The 21,456-nt window shown below is 45.6% G+C and overlaps 2 protein-coding genes across 2 annotated transcripts; both read left to right on the top strand.

Moving 5' to 3' along the window:
• The first annotated feature begins 183 nt into the window (after positions 1-183).
• Positions 184-1,777, top strand: atp6v1f (ATPase H+ transporting V1 subunit F). Its single transcript, XM_080518210.1, has 2 exons — positions 184-391; positions 1,373-1,777. The coding sequence occupies exons 1-2, from the start codon at positions 234-236 to the stop codon at positions 1,572-1,574; spliced, it is 360 nt and encodes a 119-aa protein (XP_080374336.1). The 5' UTR covers positions 184-233; the 3' UTR covers positions 1,575-1,777.
• Positions 1,778-15,172: 13,395 nt separating this feature from the next.
• drd4-rs (dopamine receptor D4 related sequence) lies at positions 15,173-20,953 on the top strand (the record flags this gene model as incomplete). The annotated part of the gene is made up of 4 exons (XM_080518559.1): positions 15,173-15,421; positions 16,000-16,112; positions 17,683-18,365; positions 20,751-20,953. Exons 1-4 carry the CDS (start codon positions 15,182-15,184, stop codon positions 20,951-20,953), a joined length of 1,239 nt encoding a protein of 412 aa, XP_080374685.1. The 5' UTR covers positions 15,173-15,181.
• Positions 20,954-21,456: the final 503 nt, after the last annotated feature.

The raw sequence follows: 21,456 nt of genomic DNA, 5'->3' as shown, positions 1-21,456 counted from the left end.
AGATAGCAATTTCATTTTCCCATTCAAAGCAATTTCATGTTCCCATTCAAAGCAATTTCATGTTCCCATTCAAAGCGAGCACATGAACGTAACACACGTCGGACGTCAAAACCAAACCGGAAGTTCCAGTCACCTGACGCCATCACGTGACCCTCCGTCTTTGCTGCAGCCGTCATCGTCAGCTGATTGAAGCCTCCAGTTTATTCCTCCAGTAAACAGCACCTGAGTGCGTGATGGCGGGCCGCGGGAAACTGATCGCCGTGATCGGAGACGAGGACACTTGCACCGGATTCTTGCTCGGCGGGATCGGCGAGCTGAACAAGAACCGGAAGCCGAACTTCCTGGTGGTGGAGAAGGACACGAGCATTACGGAGATCGAGGAGACGTTCAAGTGAGAGCAGCCCGCCAGAGTCCGTTCAGAAAACGGCCCCTTTAACGAGGCCGGCGTCGCTTCAATCTGTGACCCCGCGACTAGAAAAACACCCAAATACTCTCATATGGACCGTCGAAAAAAAATATAAACGGCGCCGAAGAGAACAGAAAGCGACAAAATAACAGAGAATACTCATTTAGGACGCAACGGAGTCAATAATATCCATAAATTCGAGTGTTATTTTTTATACAATGTGTATAGAGACTTGTCAGGAGGGTTGGGGCCCGGTCACATCGTGTTTTCGGTTATTTCGTGCATTTAGGTCGTGTTGACAACTTAAAATGTTTTATTTATCAAAGCGAAGAGTGGCTAGTGTTAGAAAAACAGCAATTCAAGAGAAACTAGTAAATATTTTGAGTGCTCTGATTCACATTAAGCGTACCAACTGTAAAGCAGCTTAAAAACATGCATGGAAATAAAGTAAATGAACATTACAAAATAAATAATCAGGTGAGAAAATTCTTTAAAAAAAAATAAACTGGACATGGACAAGACATTATTGCTTGTGTTACAGGAAAAGATTTAATGCTTTTGAGCTGCTAATGCAAACAAATTCTGTTTAACTAAATCAACATTTTAAATATCGTGAAGCTTTATTCTGTGAATATATGACTAAAATGTCAAATTATTTATGTTCAGCGGAACTGTTTCTTCACCACAAATTGGCATTTGAGGCTCCTCACATGTTCTGTGACTCACCCACTGCATCTGAATGTCTTCACGGTTTATTTAAAGAACATTTCTGGTCAGTTAAAACAAAGGAAAGGAAGTTTATACAAGAATACACAATAAACTTAGATGTAAACGTTCACAGCTGTTTTCTACGTGTGTAGCAGTCGTGTAGAGTGCGTCCGGGGATCACTTCGGACTAAAGTGTGCAGCAGGAGATGGTAAGTGTCAGGAGGTGGATTTAAAAAAAGTCGTTCACCATCTCTGCAGGAGCTTCCTGGCGCGTAACGACATCGGCATCATCCTGATCAACCAGTTCATCGCAGAGATGATTCGCCACGCCATCGACGCCCACATGCAGTCCATCCCAGCGGTGTTGGAGATCCCGTCCAAAGAGCATCCGTACGACGCCTCCAAGGACTCCATCCTACGCCGCGCCAAGGGCATGTTCTCCGCCGAAGACTTCCGATAGGCCCGCCGCCGAACAAGCGTTTGGGTCCTCCATGTTTACCCGCTCCGGCTGAGATTGGAGCGTTTGTTTCGTGCACCTGCAGACAGGCGGTTCATTCCTCGCAGCTCCAACACGCCTCGCGCTGTCGTACCCTTTGTGTTGTGTTTGTTTCAGATGTTGTAATTTATCAGATGTTATCTTGAATAAAAGTCCATGGTGTGAAATTTGTTGTTGTTTGAAGGACTTTTTTTGGAGTCTCGGTTCTCAAGTCAAACTTTAATCATGGGCATCAATCACATGAAACCGTCCTTCCGTCTTCTATCTGAAGATAGAACCCAATCAGAGATAAAACGAGCGTTCCAAAAAGCCGTCAAAGAAAGTTAGAAATGCTCAGTACTGAGCAAAAGAAACCCCCCAAAAAATGGAAAACATCCAAATCTAACACAAAACTAGTCTGAAATGTAGACAATTAATCTCACAATGAGTCAGGAATTAAACATCTGAAGACAGTAGCTACCCAGAAATCCCGTCCATGAAAGTCTGAAACTGTCAAAAATCCAAATGGGGAACCAGCTTGTAAATACATTCTGAAACCTTTTGGATCTCTGGAACCCTTTTGTTTCAGTGCCTACGATTTTTATTCAACTTGTTCATGACAAACACCTCCAGTCTCGGCTTGCCACTGCCCCACGCCGTCAGTCCCTTGTCCTACACGCAACCCTTTGAACCCTTGGACAACACACCATAGCAGCCACCAGTCAAGGCCTGTTATCCATCTTGCCCCCCCAGATTCCACCCCATTCTCTTGTCGGGTGGCCTCCAGTGTCAGATCACAAGAGAAACATGGACACACACGAGCCCAGCACAGTGCTGACACAACAGGAATCAACCGAATTCGTTCAGATAGGAAATAGGAATCGTTCAGATTCCTATTTCAGATACCTAACAAGTCCTGAATTAAGGATTTCCATGATAATTAGACGCAGAATTGATGTCAAACTCAAAATGAGACCCAAGCTGAAGTCCAACTCTGTGAACAAAAACACCTTGTGGAGAGTTTAACATGAAGTCACAACGGAAGGTTGTCGCAGTAACGGGAGTATTTCTACTCCATCATTTTCCCGCGGGGTTTTCCGTCGGGAGAAGTGTGGATGTTTTGTTTGGCCGCTCTTGTTTCCCATGATGCCCGGGGCTGGAAGGCCGAGCGTGGGACAAGGTCGGCGCCGTGAGTCAATATTGACTCGACACTGGGGAGGCTCATCAGTCCTCCAGCGACCTTCAGCCGACCTTCGGCTGAGGATGAGCAGAACGCACAAAAAGGCAGGAGGGCAGTGGAGCGGCGGGCACACGGAGACGGAGACGATGAAGCCTGCACAGTCCGTCGCCGTGACGATGATGACGACGGTGATGACGGTGATTGCGGTGGTTTGTGTGTCCGCCGCTCCTCTTCCTCCCTCCAGGTGAGACGACGACCTTGGTCAGAACTCATCGGTGCGTCTCGTTCCCACGCTGACGTTCTTTGGTTTGTTTCCCGCAGACGAAACGAGACGAGCGCGGCCACCGTCCACCGCCTGACGGACAAAGACGAAAACCCGCCCAGGGGGTGAGTCCTGGCTGGACAGTCTGTGTCCACAGGCTGTGGCTTCAACAGACGTTCGCAGACGGTGGGACGCGTTAATGCTTTGAGTCTTTGTCGAAATTTCCGCAGAACAGAAACGGTGATCCTCCGGGACGCCGTGTTGGAGAGCAACGCAAAGAACGACACGGCGGCCAAGGCGACGCGCGACAAGACGTACGGCGCGCCGAACGAGACGAACGGCACGACGGAAGGCGCGACAAACGTCACGACAGACGGCGTGACCCCACGCGCCACGGAGGACACGGCAAACGTCACCGTTCGCAAAAAGACGCACGGCGGCACGAACGACACGGCGTTGGACCCCGAGAACGACGCGGTAAACGACACGGCAGGGGGCCCGATGTTGGACGCCACAAACGGCACGCCGCGCGACGGAATGAACGACACGGTCAGATCTCCTTTCATGTGAGTGAAGTGGACGGTGGCGTGTTCGGTGGCGTCGAAGCCTCTGTGGTCTCGTGAGCTTTACAGTGGTGTGTGTGTGTGTGTGTGTGTGTGTGTGTGTGTGTGTGTGTGTGTGTGTGTGTGTGTGTGTGTGTGTGTGTGTGTGTGTGTGTGTGTGTGTATGTGTGCTTCAGATTTGTTTTGCCGGTGGTGGAAAAGACGTAAGTTAATTCTCCATCACATGACATTATTGAGCAGATGTTTACCTGTTTTTACCTGACTCTCTCTCTCTCTCTCTCTCTCTCTCTCTCTCTCTCAGGATATCCTTTAATGAGTAAGTGAAGTGTGACTGAGGGGAGCAGTGGGCGGAGCAAAGAACCCACTGACCATTCAGATCAGACGTTATTCTGTTTATAAAGTAGAATACAGAAGAATAAATACACATTGTTATTATTTAAAAAAAAAATCTTTTTATCTGGCATTTCAAAATAAACGCAGAGTAAAATATAAACTTTATAATCACAAGACAAGATAGAAAACGGCTTACCTCGTCTCCATTAATGTCTATTCTACCTGCATTTGTCTCTCACCCAACTCACATAATGGAACTATTTCATCTCACCTGTTTGACCTGAACCTGTCTCTCCTGTCTCTCCTGTCTCTCCTGTCTCTCCTGTCTCCCCTGTCTCCCCTGTCTCTCCTGTCTCTCCTGTCTCTCCTGTCTCACGTCCCTCCCTCTCAGTCGCTACTCGAGCCCTGGCCACTGCATCCTGCCCACCTGCCTGACGGCCAATCTGGGCTCGTCGCTGCAGAAAGGAGACGAGAAGGCTGGTGACCAAACGACAGACCCCTTCGGGGTAGGAAAGAAGTGAAACAGATAAGTCGTCATCATCATCATCATCATCATCATCATCATCATCATCATCATCATCATCATCATCATCATCACCATCATGGTGGCTGTGTGTAGAAGCCACTTTACAGACAAAAAAATATAAAAGAAGAAGAAGAAATAAAGCATTTTGTATTTTGAGAATAACATTAACATTGTTTTCACTTGTTGATTGTCTGACAACAGGTGGCGCTGTTAGACACATGTCATATCACTTCTTTAAATAACACCACGGTCCAATAGGTGAACGACGTTACCCACAATCCTTGGCTGCTGATTTAAAAAAAAAAAAAAAGTTCCAGATTAAGTTTTAATACATTTATCCTCGTAATCAACACACATTTGGAGTTTCATTGTTTCTTTTGCAATACATCTGGGGGTGATTATGAAAACTGTAACAACACTGATGGGCCAGTAGGGATCAGCGAAGTGACTGAAAACAAATAGTGAACTTGTCTGATGAATAAACTGGATTCTTGTTTTACTGTTCACGAGGTTTATTTCTTTTATAGACTGATCTTGACTTCAGTTCTCGATTTTTACGAATCCTTCTGTTTCAATAAACTTCAATTTCATTTATGTAAGCACCAGACACAACACTTAAATTCACATTTCCCATCAAAAGTGTAGTTCTTCCACCAAATCGAATTTATTTTTGTACTTTTGCTATGTTACGTTATTATTATGTAGCGTTAGTTCGGTTGTAGAAAGTTGTTTTGCATCCATGAGGCAGTTGGTGAGGGTGGAGCAGGATGATGGATTTGGTTCAGATGTTGAGATTGCATGTCGTTGGTGTAGCAGTGGAAGTGGAGACCGTGTTCACGTATGGTATTGCCGAGAGGGGGGGTGGATGTAGAGGATGAACCGGAGGGGGGGGCCGAGCACCGAACCCTGGGGGACGGCGAGCAGGAGGGGAGGAGACGGACGAGGCACAGTTCTTGAAGTTGATGAATAAATGCAACTCCTCCGTCACTCCTCCGCTTGCAAGGCGTCCCCCAGGGTTCACTGCAGCAGAGGAGTGACAGGAGGTGCAGTTATTGATGTTGACGTATTGATGTGTTTCTGAGAGCTGTGACCTGAGCCAGGAGAGGGATGGAGGGGGGGGTAATGGCAGCAGGCTTGAGGGGTTGTGGTACTGATCCAGAGCTGAGGGACGAATATATGATTGCGGTGATGAGAGGAGAGACAGAAGGGAGACGGGCCTTAATGAGGCCAGATGGGCCGGGATCAGGACTGCATGGTGGAGCTGCTCATTCCTGATGTGTATTTTGAGAGTTCTGTGGAGAAAAAAAACCTGACAAGGGGCAGGCTGCTGTAGATATTGTTGATTTCTGTTTGGAAAAATGTAAAGAATGAGTTACATGGTGCAGGTGGTGGAATAAGGAAAATAGGAAATAAAAAAAGGGGGGGGAAAGGATAGAATCAAAAGAAAAGGACAGAGTTGAAAGCTTCTTCAGCACTTTTTCAGACACTTTGATCTTCAGATAAGTTGCTGTGAGGGAAATATAATAACTTCTGTTTCATCAGTGTTCAGAAGTAGGAAATTACGACTCATCTAAGCCTTTATGTCTTCCAGACAAGTCTCTATTTTAACATGTTTGACCGGTATCGTCTGGTTTTATAGATGCACTGATTTGTGAGTCATCAGCACGTATAATATGAACGGTAGTGGTCCTACAACAGAACCTTGTGGAACTCCATGTCTACATTCAGTCCGATCTGAAGAGTTATTAACGTGAGCGAAGTGGAACCTGTCTGATAAATATGATCAGAGACGAGTCGGTTGTCTGAGGATCATGAATAACTTTGAACTTGCAGCAACTTTTTCAAGGATATTAGAAATGAACGGGGGGTTGTGAAGAAGAGTTTTGATATCAGGGATGTGACTAAATATAACCTCAATCGACGTTTAGAGTTGGTTTCTTCCCTTTAATTTGATGCGGTTTTCTTTGACTGGCTTCTTGGCAGACTTCAGATTAGAGTCCCACTAGATTCCTTATTATTAATGTCTGGATTTGGGCTCATCTGGGATTTGATGTTTGACTTGTTTGATGGTATTTCTGGAGTGGATTTAAGATCATTTCATGAGGTGACTGTTGATGGCTTGTGCCTGGAGGCAGCAGATGTACCGTGTGTCGGCTGATCTCGGTGAGAATAATGTGATTTTTCTGGCTGATGTACAGCTGTTACCTGTAAACTAAAGTTTCCCGAAACATTTTTGAGTTCCCAGCTCCTCCACTTTCAGGGCAACGGGAGGGAAGAGGGAGACATTCAGAGCCAATCGATGCTGAAACGACACGGAAGATCGATACACAAACAGCGGCTCCTTTAAACTGTTTAATGTGAGACGTCCATCAGTGGACGAGTTCGGTGGAGCCGGAGGAAATGCGACTGGTGTGCTTGAGCGATGAAGAGCGGCAGGGATGATAATGAAGACGAGTTCGGTGTCTGTTTCGGTCTCCTCTGACGTCTGTTCCCTCTCGCCGAAGCTGCTCTTTGTTCTCGCACTGTCTTAGTATAAATGGAAAGTCATGTGATCGGTGAATGTCCTCACACCTCCTCCAACACGCGGCCGAATTAATACATAAATCAGACAAAACGGGAGCTTAAACAGCAGCTTCGCCATCGCCTCTGCCACTATCAAACAGTTTCTTCATAATGTCTCACATGGTATCATCTTGTGTCGCGTTTAATAATGTCATATTGGAGCATAATATGTATTTTAGTATCGCATCGTGTTTTTTTACGTGTACAAAAACTAGACCTTAAATTGTATTTAGGAAGTTTCAATTACAATGTGTACATTTTCAGCTGTTTTTGTACCTGATTTTAGCAGTTTCATCTTTTTTTTTGAGCATTTTCCAGATAATTCTAATAGAATAGAATACAATACAATACAATACTTTATTAATCTTAAAGGTAAATTCCTATAAACATTGCTCCACACAGAATAAATAGAAATAAAGTTGAATATCAAATGAGACATGAGACATAAGTAATTATAAATATTAATATGAACAAGGTGACACATAGAAGCACAGAATAGCTGAAAATAACCAAAAACACTATTAACAAGGAGGAGTTAAAGAGTCTTATGGCCACATCATAGCCATTTAAACCATTTCATCTCTTTTCTAAGCAGCTTATTTTCTTTTTAAAGCCCCTTTAATAAATTCTAGTCATTTTAGAATTTCCCCCTGATTTGAGTTATTTTGCCTTTCCTTTAAAGTCTTTCTTTTGTGCGAAAATGACGTGTAAATAAATAAAAACTAAGATCAAATGTTTATTTCGGTATAATTTAATGAAAGCTTCAGATTGAAGTGATTCATGCAGATGAGCTGCTGATCGCTGAGTTTGCGGTCGATTATTAAACAAATGAAATGTGTGAGTGTGTCTGTGTGCGTCTCATTAACATGTGTTCACGTCTGCGCTGTAATTATAGGTTCCATTAACAAAACGGACCATCACGTTCTTTTTTTAACAGTCGGACTTTGACAAAACTATTAGTCGGTGTCGCGAGGGTTTAATTTAAATTCCCCACATGCAGATGTGACATGAATAATGCAGCCGACATATGTTGCACGGCGGCAGCAGCATGAATGAAGATAAAAGGGCATTTCTGCTGTCCCCCTCTCACAAATGCTAATGGCGGGCGGCTCATTAGCATGTCCGGCGTCCGCGCTGCTCTCGGGCTCATTATGAAGCTCCGCGCAGGCAGCCGCCACGCGTTGGACGGTGTCACGCCGAACAGAGGGCACGCCATGTTTTCACCACCTCAACGTCCACCGGCAGAGACGCACTGCTACAAACACAACGATCCACCACCAGAAACGGCGTCAGATGGTGGATTCGCGCGATAGACTTTATTAAAAACAATAAACTGCCTCAGACATTAAGTTACCTCTTGAAAATGAACTGCCTCAGACAGTGGGAACACAAAGACGATGTACTGTGTCACAAAGGACCAGTTCTGACCTGGGTAGAAATGGTCCCTCCGAACACGTTGGACTTTTTTTTCACAATAAGCGTCAAAGGACAATGAAGTGTTATACGGGCAATGTGCTGCCTCAGACAGTAGATTGTCATCGGCAACTTGAGAGAGAAGACTATTGTCAGAAAACAACTGCCACCGGCAATGAGTTGTCATGGAAAGTAAACTGCCTCTGAAGCTTGGTGGCCTCAGACAAGGGACATTCTTAAAAGCCTACCCTCAACCCACCAAACAGAATCCGTTCATTGCTTGTGTCGGTGGCATTGCCTCTTTTCAAAACCAGCTGCCAAATCTGGATCCTTTTTAAGAGTATAGTCCAGTAAGGAGTGAAAAGTGACACTCCTTCTCAGCCACATGTTTCAAGAGCAACTATTTCCCCTCAGTAAAAGCGGCTAGGTTTTCTGTCAGACATCGTACAATCGAACATCGTCAAGCGAAATGATGGAACACGTGTTCTCTTTGAAGTTGGTCTGTGAAGTAAGTGGTGGATGGATTTCGCCGACAAAGCGCTTTTCATCTGCTCGAGCAGTCTCCGGAGCGCTTTACGCCGTTAACAACATTCACACGCCAATGCAAGGTGCTCAGTCCACCCACTGGGAGCAAATCGGGGTTCGGTGAGGAATCCAACATGCAACCTTCTGATTGAGAGAGAACCGTTCTGCCAAAGCGAACCACAGCCGCCCACACGTATGGAAATCTCCGTCCCAGAATCAGCACGCCTCTCCGACTCCCCCCAGTGTAGCAAGCGTAATGTTCCTTTGAAGATTTCGATGTCTATCGCATTTTTTCCAGTTCTGGAATTAAGCAAAGCCTCGGGCGTCTGAGATGTGCGGCGGCTGCAAAAACCCATCGGGAACACGAAACAAAACGACGCGTCGGCTTTGATACTGTACTCACATCAAGGTCTCAGTTTCGATAACAGGCAGCGACAAATGAAAACGTTCTACTAGCACTGAGGCTAGCAGATGGAAAATGTTAGCGTGCTACCCACTGACTGGCCGCGCTTTTAAATGACAATACATCCAACCGGTGTCGGTCCGGCCTCCTTTCCCATCCCCTTACGTTCCCAAATGTGACCCAAATATTAGCAGCCAGAGTGTGTTGGTTTTCTTTGAAGTATAAACTGTGGGTTGACCTGCTGGTGGGGGATTTTGGGAAGAAGAGCACACAACAAGCGCTTTTTTCACGCCAGAAATAATGAGCAGCCTCACGTCCCGTGAGATCCGGGAGACGACTTTGTGACGCCGACGAGACTCTGATGCGGTGGGATCAGTGAAAAGAGGGAACCTTGAATTCCAACCTCCACACGCTCGGGGGGGGGAGTCCTGCAGGGGTGAGCAGCGTGATGAGGAGGGAAGTGATTCAACTGCTGAGTCAGAGGTAAAAAAAAAAAAAAAAAGAAACTAACATGAGTCAGCGAGTTAACCTGGGCACTTGCAAGAGACGTCAGATCTGCCCCACGGACTCGTCCGACCACCCCGACCTCCTGCACCACGCCACCGGCTCACCACAGCACGTCATTGAACACCCCCAACTTCGTCAGTACTTCGTCTTTACTGGTACCGCAGTTATAAAGTTATAAACTAGTTACTGGGTAACATTACTGTGTTAACGACATTCATAGACCTGTATTATTGTGGTGTTAGCATTAGCATAGCCTGAACTGTCAGCATTATATTGACCAATCTGACTGATTCACTGAATAAAGTTTCATCAGTCTGCATGAGGAAGATGCTCTATAATCTGATGTTAGAGGAAGAAGATGCTCTATAATCGAGATGTTAGTGGAGGGAGATACTCTATAATCTGGATGTTAGTGGAGGAAGATGCTCTAATATCTGGATGTTAGGAGGAAGATGCTCTATAATCGAGATGTTAGTGGAGGAAGATGCTCTAATATCTGGATGTTAGAGGAGGAAGATGCTCTATAATCTGGATGTTAGGCGGAAGATGCTCTATAATCTGGATGTTAGTGGAGGAAGATGCTCTATAATCTGGATGTTAGTGGAGGAAGATACTCTATAATCTGGATGTTAGTGGAGGAAGATACTCTATAATCTGGATGTTAGTGGAGGAAGATGCTCTATAATCTGGATGTTAGTGGAGGAAGATGCTCTATGATGAGCGAGTTAAACTACAGAGAAGGACAGAACCTTGAAGACTCACAGTGGCTTAAATGATGAGAATAAAAGAGACAATATCATAGAAAGCAAACAGCAGGATCAGTAAGCAGAGGATTCATTCTGCTAATGCTGATTCTACCACCAGCAGAGGGCGACGTACGGTGGAATCAGCAGGTGTTCGAAAGGGTTCACAATCAGAGAGAGAGGAGAGGTGAGGCTCCGCATCCCTACAGGCTGTCAGCCAATCACAGAGCAGGAATCAGCACCGAGGAGGAGGAAGAGGAGGAGGAGGAGGAGGATGAAGAAGAGGAGGAGGAGGAGGAGGAGACAGCATTTAGATGTGGAACCTTTTTATAGAGGTGAAGAAAAAAAGTTTGAGAGCAGAGGAGCGCGAGGAGACGGGTGGAGGAACGACAGAAGGGGGACGATAGGAGGAGGAGAAGCTGGAAGAAAGAGGAGGAGGGAGAGGAAGAGATCGGGGAGGCTGTGTGGAGGCAGGACGCTCAGGAACCTGGGAGATTTTACTGAGAAGAAACCAAAACCCACGGGAGCGACAAATAACTGGAAACAAACTGAATGGTAAGTTTCATCCTTTCACTCATTTATTCACTCTGGTTCAGTTTCCCCTGAAGACAACTTGGGGGAAAAAAACCTTTCTAGTCATGATTTCAAAGAAAAATTCAGTGTTTCTCCAAACAGATGTAAATCTGTGTGCGTGTTTACTTTCCTTCTTATAAAATCCTTTGAAAACTGGTTGAAAATCCTCTGAAATCTAATTAACAGCATTCATATCACATTTAATCACAATAATTCAAATAAAAAAACAACATTTTTTGTTTTGCCAGTAAAGTCTATGCAAATATACTGTATTTACGTGTTACAAATGTAACTAATGCTCACTTGGAACTGAGTTTTAATATTAGTTATGCTGGAGTTATCTTCAAATTGTCTTTCCCCTTGATGTCACGTTGACTTCATGCTGATTCCAGGGTGATTCCAGGCTGTTCTCATAGTGATTTCAATGAGCTCTGATGTATAATTCATGATAATCTGCTGTTGAATTCAGTGTTTTATTGCTGATTCCATGTCAGTTTTTGTTGAATTGAGGTCGATTCATTCTTGATTTCAAGCAATCGCCTTGAAATTTGAAATAGATGTCATATTCATATTAGAAAGCTCTGATGTGGATTTCAAGTTGAGTCCATGATGATTTCACATAAATGAAAGTGGGTTTTCATGTTGATTTCCTTGAATTCATGGAGGGCTCACATGGATGTCAGCTTCATTCTATAATGATTTCAACCTGATTCCACATTGATTTCATCTTGAGTCCACAATGTTTCCAGGTCCATGTGAAATTTCATGTTGTTTTCATGCTTAATCTAAGTTGATCCTCGGTTGATTCCATGACTCTTTCAGCTTGAATAAATATTGATCTCGGATTGATTACAGGCTAAGCTGATGATGATTTCGGGTTGATTCCATGTTGTTATGCTCCCACGATGATTTCAGGTTGATGAACAAGCGCTTTTAGAGCGATTCCATGGAGCTTTCACCTGGATTTCAGCTTGATTCCACGATGATTTCAGGTTTTTTTTCCCAAAATTATTTCAGCCTGATTCCATGTTGTTTTCAGACTTTTGACTTGGTCTGAGATGGAGGCTGGGATTGTGATTTTTGAGATCGACTTCAACCCCTTTTAACTCATTTCTGCTGAATTTCGGACTGACTTTTCACATTTGTCCATATTTGGGACTAGATCTGGACACGTTTGAAACCGGTTTGTGGAACGACGTGTCCAGTTTGAGGTGCGGACCATCGTCGGGATGTGCGGGAGCCAAGTAGTCTATTCCGCAACGACTCCGTACAGGACTCAGAATGACCCCAGAGAAAACCCTCAGAGGAGTAGTGGCGTGCAGGAAGGGAGGCCTCCACGGTCAGAGGCAGGTGGTCCTAATGTTACGGCCGACGGTGAGGCTCGGGGAATGAAAGGAAGCCACCTGCTTGTCGACAGCGGGAACCTTCAGCTGCACACGTCAACGTGACAGACAGGTCTTTCGGCGGCGCCGGGCGAGGCCCCAGCCCCTCACCTGGTTAAGTACCTCCTCCAAAGTGACACGCTCTGATTAACTCGTACACACCTCGAGAGGGGTGGTCGTCTGCAGGTCCGTTTCCATGGCGTCGCCGGGGGGGGGGGGTAACTTGTCCGCCTCCTCCTTGGTTGTTATTTTAGAGACAATGAAGCAGACCTGATTCGTGACGAATCCCCATCCATGTCAACAAATCCGAATTATCTCCAGCATCCTGCGAGTCGACTCCTCTGCTGGAACTGATTGACGGTCTCACTGAAAAATGAAGTATTTCTTTAAGTCCATTTCCTCGGTATTGCGGGCAGATGCTCTACTGTATAATCCAAATATAAATTGAATATACATCAATTCGTGGAGGAAGATGCTCTACAATCTGGATTATATGAAGTCGCATCAGTTAGAGGGAGGAAGATGCTCTATTCCGGTAAACTACAGGTCATTCAAATAGTAACATAGCTGCTCTTTACTGGATGGAGTTTTAGTAATGCGAATGCTAAAGCTAACTGCTAAAGCCCCATTTACACGACCACGCTTCAAGTGAAAACACATCATTTTTGTGTTTTTCGTTTCAGAACAGTTTTGAGTTTACGTGGCAATGTTTTGAAAACGACGTCTGTTTCTATGGAAGTGGCAGACGAGGACCAGCGGAATGAATCTCTCGCGCTCTCAGGTTTGCGAAGTGAGATTTCTCTTCCTTTACGAGTCCAGACGGCTTCGTGTCTGCTGTCGCCTCATGACGGATGAGCTGCAACAAGATTCAGCTCCTGTGGATGTGTGTTTGCGAGTGCAGATCACAACACAGCTTGTTATGAACACACACACACACACACACACACGCACACACACACACACACACAGTGTGAGCGTCTGCTGAAAGGACAGAAAAAAAGAGAGCATCAATTGTGCAGAATACCATAAATACTCATTATAATAATAGTCCAGTGGAGCCACAGTCTTATTTTTAGCAGCAAGAGGCAGAAGAGAAAAACAAATTAAAGAAAAAAATGGTCAGATGTGGAATTAATCTTTTTTTTTCCTTTCCACATTATTATATAATATCTGTAATCATGAACTAATCAACCAAACTTTCCCAGGTAATTATATTTTTTTAATTTTTGTAACTATTAAAGTATCCCCACTTTTGAACTGTCAGAATCAGAATCAGAAAAAAAAAACCTTGTTTATCCCCGAGGGGCAATTACGTGGGCAAAGAGTGATGCATAAAAGGCATAATAGAGAATGATTAAGAAGGATAATTAATTAGTTAATCAAATAAAATAAGAAAAGCAAGCTGTAACTGATCAAATAAGAGAACAGCTCAATGTATGTGTCACAAAAACACAGCACATTACAAGAAGCTTTTACCAAGTGACCGGTTGCTTTTTAACTGATCTAACTAGTTACATTTCATTGTCATTGACTTTAAAATAGAAACGGTTTCCGGGCAGTTTATCGACCTGTTGGGTGAAACAATAAGTTTGTGCGACGGTCCGAGCACTTCCTCTCCGTTAATGAGCTGCTTTTGTGTTCAAACCGGCGCGTCGCTGTGTGATTTTTCTGTGCGTTTACATGTGATCCGGGCGCCATGGTAACGCCGGAGCGCACCAGGATGAGAGCCGCTCCGTGATGCGATTCGGTCCGAGAGGAAACACTTCACCAAACAATAACGGACGACGCTGATCAAGCAGTGGATTGTTCCGAGCGCACTTCACGACGTCGGGCCGCCGTTCGGCCTCGGCAACCCTCCTGCTGATTGGCTCGTTCGTCGTCGGGGCTCCTGTCGCTGTGCAGACGACAAATGGGGCGGGACCAAACCTTGACCGACCAGATTGGACCCGAAACGGAAAACTTTCATTCCGTCGATGTACACGACGTGTGTGTGTGTGTGTATGTGGTTTCATTGCAAAAACAACCAACAGTGCCATCTTGTGGCCCGGCATACTGACTACATCATTATCATTTTTTGCCGTTTCTGTGTATACGGACATCGTTTTCACAACATTACCGTATAAATAGGAAACGTTTCTGAAACAGAAACTGTCGCCGCATTTAATTAAATTAAAAAGCCGCTCAGGAGCGGACAGGTAAGTTTATTTCAAATGTTTGTTTCAGGCAAACAAATAAACCGATGTCCAATGCGTCGTTTGTCCTTGGACATGACGATCCATTTATTGTGTTTCCGTTTTCCACATTGAAAAGCCAATGTGTTAACCGAAGATATTCAGATCAATCCAGGAGATGAATATGTTTGTTTACAGTGAGAAGAACCGACTAATAACCAGCAGCGCACCTGAAGATGACGTGTGAGGAGAATAACTTGAAGCCGACACACTGCGCCTGTAGAGACACACACCCGACCGAGCACCTGGGACAGGTAACAGCAAGGTGGGTCGTTAGATCCTTCGAATACTCTAAGTACTTATAAATTCTAGCAGTTCCTTTGATCGCTGCGTCTGTGCCGGTTCCAGATGTTGAGCGGAGCCCGGCGGCTGCGTTCGGGGCCTCCATCATGGACAACGTGACACCTGGCGGCCCTCCAGGTGAGCCGGAGCCGAGGGACTACAACTACCTGGCCCTGGTCCTCGGCGTCCCGCTGATCCTCGTCATCATCCTGGGAAACGTCCTGGTGTGTCTGAGCGTGCTCACCGAGCGCTCCCTGAAGACCGCCACCAACTACTTCATCATCAGCCTGGCGGTGGCCGACCTGCTGCTCGCCGTGCTCGTGCTGCCGCTGTTTGTTTACTCTGAGGTGAGGGCAGGCCAGGACGTGTTACTGTTTTCAGGATCGATTACCTGTCGGACCCTGTTGCCTGTTAGAACCTGTTATCTTAGGAATCACGTTGCCTGTTAGGACTCGTTAACCTGTCAGAACATGCTACCTGCTAGGACCTGTTACCTGTCGGAACTTGCTACCCATTAGTACCCACTTGTTACCTGTCAGGACCTGTTAGGACCTGTTACCTGTTGGAACGTGCTACCTGTCGGAGAGCGTTACGCGTTAGGACCTGTTAGGACTTGTTAGGACCTATTACCCGTTGGACCCTGTTACCTGTTAGGGCTTGCTATCTTAGGAATCGCGTTACCTGTTAGGACTCGTTAACCTGTCAGAACATGCTACCTGCTGGGACCTGTTTCCTGTAGGAACTTGCTCCCTATTAGTACCCGCTTCTTACCTGTCAGGACCTGTTAGGACCTGTTACCTGTCGGAAAGTGCTACCTGTCGGAGAGCGTTAGGACCTGTTAGGACCTGTTAGAACCTATTACCTGTCGGACCCTATTGCCTGTTAGGGCTCGCTCAGTGATCAGGTGGACTCTGTCTCTGCCCAGTTCCTCGGGGGGATCTGGACGTTGAGCACATACGTGTGCGACGCGCTGATGACGATGGACGTGATGCTGTGCACCGCCTCCATCCTGAACCTGTGCGCCATCAGCGTGGACAGGTGAGCAGTCGCCCTCAATCTGACAGGCGATAATCAGTGTTAACTCCCTGTAAAGAAAGTGTGCATATCGATGGTTTTTGTGGGTGGAACTTCCGCCCATTAACCACGTTTACATCGTGATCTCTGTCTGAGGTCACCAAGCTGAGAAAAGATTATCAGCCGTGTGTTTGATACACAGCCGTTGTGTTAGCGCCTTGATGCCGAGCGATAACGCGCCAGTCGATGGCAGCTGCTAATGGAGCCGAGCGACAGCTTTCAGAGTGTGGAGGGAATGTGACGAAACAGCCGAGTGAGTCAAACAGGACGGAGACGGCGGGCGGCGGAAGTATTTTTATCAGCCCCTCCATTCAAGGACCACACACTGCTGCCGTCAACGCATCGCTGATAAAACTCCTGAGCTGCCGACAAAACCCCCCCAGAGATAATCAGGAGGAGGCTGCGGCTCAACAGGATCTGAATGAGTTATTGATCCGAGGTCGTCTGCTGGTCGATCCTTTGATTGCTGCACGTGTGTCCACACACACACACAGTTAACATAGAAAAGACACGGACCACATGAGACGAGGAGCGTTCCCCAGACATCTCTGAGATGTCTTTTGGGCATCACTTTGAGTGTCTTGTTGGATCTTTTTTTTTTTTTTTTTTTTTTTGTAACATATGCTGAGAATGTTCTTATTCATCATCGTACAGGCCCTCAGGCATATTTTTGGTGTGTTTGATAGTTGTATTTTAGATGTCTTATCTGAAGTTTTTTTTAGAGAATCCTGTACATAACAGTTTGCTCGTCTCACAGGCATGTATTTTATGGGTTATATTTTTAGAAATCAGCATCTTTTGGGTTGTTTTCTTTTCAGGAAATCTTTTAGATGTCAGTTTGACAGTCTTTAGCCATCAGTCATCAGATTATTTGTTTTTACTTTGTTTGCTTCTTAGGTTTTTCTTTGCATTTCAGACATCTTGTAAGGCATCTTTTAGAGAGGTTTTATTGAAACATATTTGGGCATCTTGGAGAGTATGTTTTTAAGAATATTTTTACCTTCAATAAAAGAATTGCTCCAGTATAATTCTTTTGTGTATTTATAGTATACCATAATGCAACTGGGATGTTAGTGTTTTGCATCTTTTGGGTAATTTGCAGTTGTTGTCTGAGACTCTTTCAGGTGTTACACCTTTGGGTGGTTTCAGAAGGCCTTGAGGCTTTCTGACATCTCTCAATGCGTCTTATCGGTCTCAGCTGGCGAGTCTACTGTTAACAAGGATAACAAGATATTTGGCTATCGCTGAGAAACTTTCGAGAATTGTTTCTAAACTTGGGCATAGGGATGGTCAGAATCTTCGCCTTCTCTAAGTTTGGTAAAATTACAATTACAAACGTGAAATTAAATTGGAACAAGACACTTTGTAGAATGAAGAGAAGACTTGAGAAATTCCACAATGCCTTTTTTTGTATTTTTGTTGAACAAAGTAAACCAGAGCAAAGTGAGGACTCACGTTAGTTTTTTGATTTTTGTTCTGAAAAAAGTCTGCGCAACATGAATGTGAACACCTCCTTACTTCCTGTGTCTTCCAGGTACATCGCTGTTGTCGTTCCGCTGAAGTACAACCGGAACCAGTTCAGCATTCGTCAGCTGGCTCTCATCGCCGCCACCTGGGTGCTCTCACTGGGCGTGGCGAGCCCGGTGATCTTTGGGCTCAACCAGGTCCCGGATCGAGACCCCACCGTGTGCAAACTGGAGGACGATCGCTTTGTGGTGTATTCCTCGGTGTGTTCCTTCTTCGTGCCTTGTCCCGTTATGCTCTTCCTGTATTACTGGATGTTCCGGGGCTTGCGGCGGTGGAGTGGCCGCAGCCGGTCCCAGCCGGCCCGGCCCAGCCGCCGGGCTCTGTCCTTACGTCTCAGCTCGGCTCTCCGGCGTGCCAAAACCACGACTGGCGGAAGTCGAGAGAAGGTGGTGTACACGACACCGGTCGCACTGAGCCCCACGTCGCCATCCACCCTCTCGATGGCGACGCCCACGGCGACACCAGAGACAGAGAACCACCTGGATACGGCAGTGGCGGCGGAGAGCGACCCGATGACGACGCAAATGGACAGCGTCTCGGACGGTGAGGTCACAGACAGGAGGGAGGGCGGTGGCCAAAAACAGAACGGCCTGAAGAGCAATGCCACCAAAAGAGGACGGAGGAACAGCAAGAGCAGCCGGGTCAGCGGCCGTGAGAGGAAAGCCATGAAGGTCTTGCCTGTTGTCGTTGGTGAGTATCTGATATATAAACTGTTACAAACTCCTCATCCAGATGACCTAACTTAGACACACCGAGCATAAAGGATGAAATAACAGTTGAAATTACAGAAATCCACCAGTTTCTGATGCGCTGACAATCGTTTTAGAATGTACACCTGTCATTCATTTCGATGCAACTGCAATAAATCCGATTTGCTGTCATGGTTGTTGTTCTGGTTCTCCTCCCATTAAAGGTGTCGTAGGCATTCAAGATCTTTCTTCATAGAGTAGCAGTCCTCGCAGTTCATGACAGATTGAAGATTTCAAAGCTGTGATTCCGTATTTAGAAGCCTCTTGAGGGGATTCCAGCATCTGACTGAATGCTTCTTGGAAAGTCGACAGAGCTAAATGCAAGATGCTACTCTTCAGCTTTCAAAGAGTTCGGATGGTTCAGACTTCTACATTGGATGCCACCTGACCGCCTCATCTTGAAACTATATCAGGTGCTGTGATACCTCACCTGTCAGGATGGTGATGAGCTCACGTTCACGAGAGGTTGAAAAGAGTGAAGCTGCGTTTCCACCTTCAGAGTGAGCTGACTGAAATGGTTCAGGCGTGGGATTGGGAAGTCTCCTGGTCGCCGCTCACATTGAAGTGGCACTTCTTCAGGAAAGACGCCTATTACTATCGCAACAACATGTCACCAGCGAACTGGTCTAATTCCAAGCTCAGGTTCCATATTGGTGGGTGAGAAATCCAACGCTTGGTGAATTCTGCTTCACAATGATATGAAGAGCTCACAATGAAGGTTCGAGAAGCGACGTCGCTATGAAGAAACAGCCACGACAAGCCAGTTGTCCCAGTGCTAAGCTTTCTGACACCGCCTGCATTTATCATTTGACAGTTATACCGCCCCAGTCAAACTCTCCACCTGCCTCTGTCCCATGGCAGCATTGAAGCCTGTTCAGTTCACTACCTGTTGAGAAGTGTCGAAGCCAGGTGCTTCCATGTCATCATCAGTTGAAGGTGTAGCAGCGTATTCCTTGACAGGTTGATGAGAGTGGAATGCCCATATTCAGAGGAGCCCATTGAGGTGGTTAAAGCATCTGATTGGGATACATCCTCGTCAAACGGTGGCGATCTCATCTTTCCCGACAAATTGAGATGTTGGAAGCTGAAAGTGGAGTTGCAACTCTTGTGACTGGGGTGGCTCATGGTCACTCTTCGATTGAAGGTGTGACGGGCACATGAGGAAAGCAAGCCTCTTTGCAGTTTCAGGCGTTTGAAGCTCAGAGTTGAGCTGTTAAGTCTTCACATCTTGAAAGGACCTCTGAAAAGTGATTCAGGCATGTTATTGGGATGCATCTTGGTTGCCTTCTGGTTGGAGGCTTAGTAGAAACAACGAGCTGGGATACAGCTCAAAGGATGGACCAGGTGGAGGACGTGCAGCTCAGTCAGTCAACTCAGGATAAGGTGATTTGAGGGTCAGCCAACAATACAATAAAGATTAGAACCCGACATTAAGGTAAAGCAAAATAGGGGTAAATCCTGGATGAGATCATCTCTTTGTCCTCTTCCTCAGAGAAAAACTCTCCACTCTTCACTCTTAAACAGGAGATTTCTGGGAGTTTTCTCTCAGCTGGTCGTCTCTCCTCTCCACCAATGGTTCTCCTGGTTTTACTGTATCGCCATGTGAAGCTGTGAGGATCGTAGTAAAAATAGAAACTGCCCATCTCCGTGGAAACCACTTTACTTCACACCAGGCACGTTCAACACACTGAAACAGCCTGAAGAAATTGAGTTCCGTGAATTTCATTATGAGTCTTTGCAAACCCTTCTCATTATGTTCAAAGAACAGAGAAAGCAAATCCATTCAAATCATTCCATTTATTCATTTCATTGCATTAGAGAGTTGCGCATGCACAGTAGCGCGCCGTCGCCTCCAGCAGTCTCTGCACGAAACATAACCAAGATGAGATTTAGATCTCGTCTCTCCCATCTGACCTCAGACATGATCTGGAGACAATCCGGATCTGACATGAACCCAATCTGGACACAAGTTCAGTCCTAATAGCGCTTCTCATTCAGGTTTAATCCAAAGGCGAAGCTGTTCGTTCCCGGTCAGATTCAGATTTGACCAAAATTGGAATATGCTCCAGATCGCATTCAAATATAATGAAGACCTCATCCTGATCTGATCTGTAAACTTGATTCATATGAATTTCAAACTAAAAGTCCTGATCCGGACTCAGTCTGGACACAAACCTGCACAGAATGTGGCAAAGCAGGAAAAAAAAAAAAAAGTTACAGAAGTCTGAGAAAATTATGTGATAAATCTCCTGAATTGCTTAAATTGAGCACCAACTTGATTGTGTTTAATCGCTTGTTTGTAAAAGCCGCTCCCTGTGTGTCTCAGGTGTGTTTCTGGCCTGTTGGACGCCGTTCTTCGTCGTGCACGTCACCAAAGTGTCGTGTCAGTCCTGCGACATCGGCCCGACCCTCATCTCCATCGTGACGTGGCTCGGCTACGTCAACAGCGCCGTCAACCCCATCATCTACACCGCCTTCAACGCCGAGTTCAGGAACGTCTTTCACAAGCTGCTCTGCTGCCGGATGTGAAGCCGGTCGGGGCGTCGCTGCTCACGAACGCAGCAGATTTTCACTCACAAACTGTTCACCACTAACTTAACACGTCGGACTCAAACCGGGCCTAACGAGTCTTGTTTTGAAAGTTTGCAACCTGCGGACCCCTTTTTCCAAAGTTTTAAATATGTGGACTCTTACTTTGGTGGTTGTTAAGCGGATTACTGCCCATATCGCTGCCCAGAGGCATAAAATCAGTGAATTCATAAATGTTCTTCGGCGTTTCCATGGTGATGTTTTTCTTTCTTTCTTTTTTTCTTTTTTCTTTTTAGATCCATGTGGAGTACTTATGGTAATGAAATGGTGACGACTTTTATTGTGACAGCATGAAGACTGTTTCCGGGAACTTTATTTTTGGAAGTGTTTCTATCTGTGAAGTGAAGGTGATGAAAAAATGTAGCTGAATCAACAATATGTGTCAAGAATTAAAAAATAAAGATGTTAAAGTTGGCTGTTTACTTTCTGTAAAAAAATCAAAT

The sequence above is a fragment of the Blennius ocellaris genome (genome assembly GCF_963422515.1).
Source record: "Blennius ocellaris genome assembly, chromosome: 22".
NCBI classification, from domain to species: domain Eukaryota; kingdom Metazoa; phylum Chordata; class Actinopteri; order Blenniiformes; family Blenniidae; genus Blennius; species Blennius ocellaris.
The sequence above is the reverse complement of the archived record's forward strand: the minus strand, read 5'-3'. Positions and strand labels throughout refer to the sequence as shown.

Excerpts from the sequence above, each read along its gene's own strand:
- atp6v1f (XM_080518210.1), top strand. The coding sequence starts at position 234 with ATGGCGGGCCGCGGGAAACTGATCGCCGTGATCGGAGACGAGGACACT. Across the intron at positions 392-1,372 it reads GAGATCGAGGAGACGTTCAA|GAGCTTCCTGGCGCGTAACG; the intron begins GTGAGAGCAGCC and ends CCATCTCTGCAG.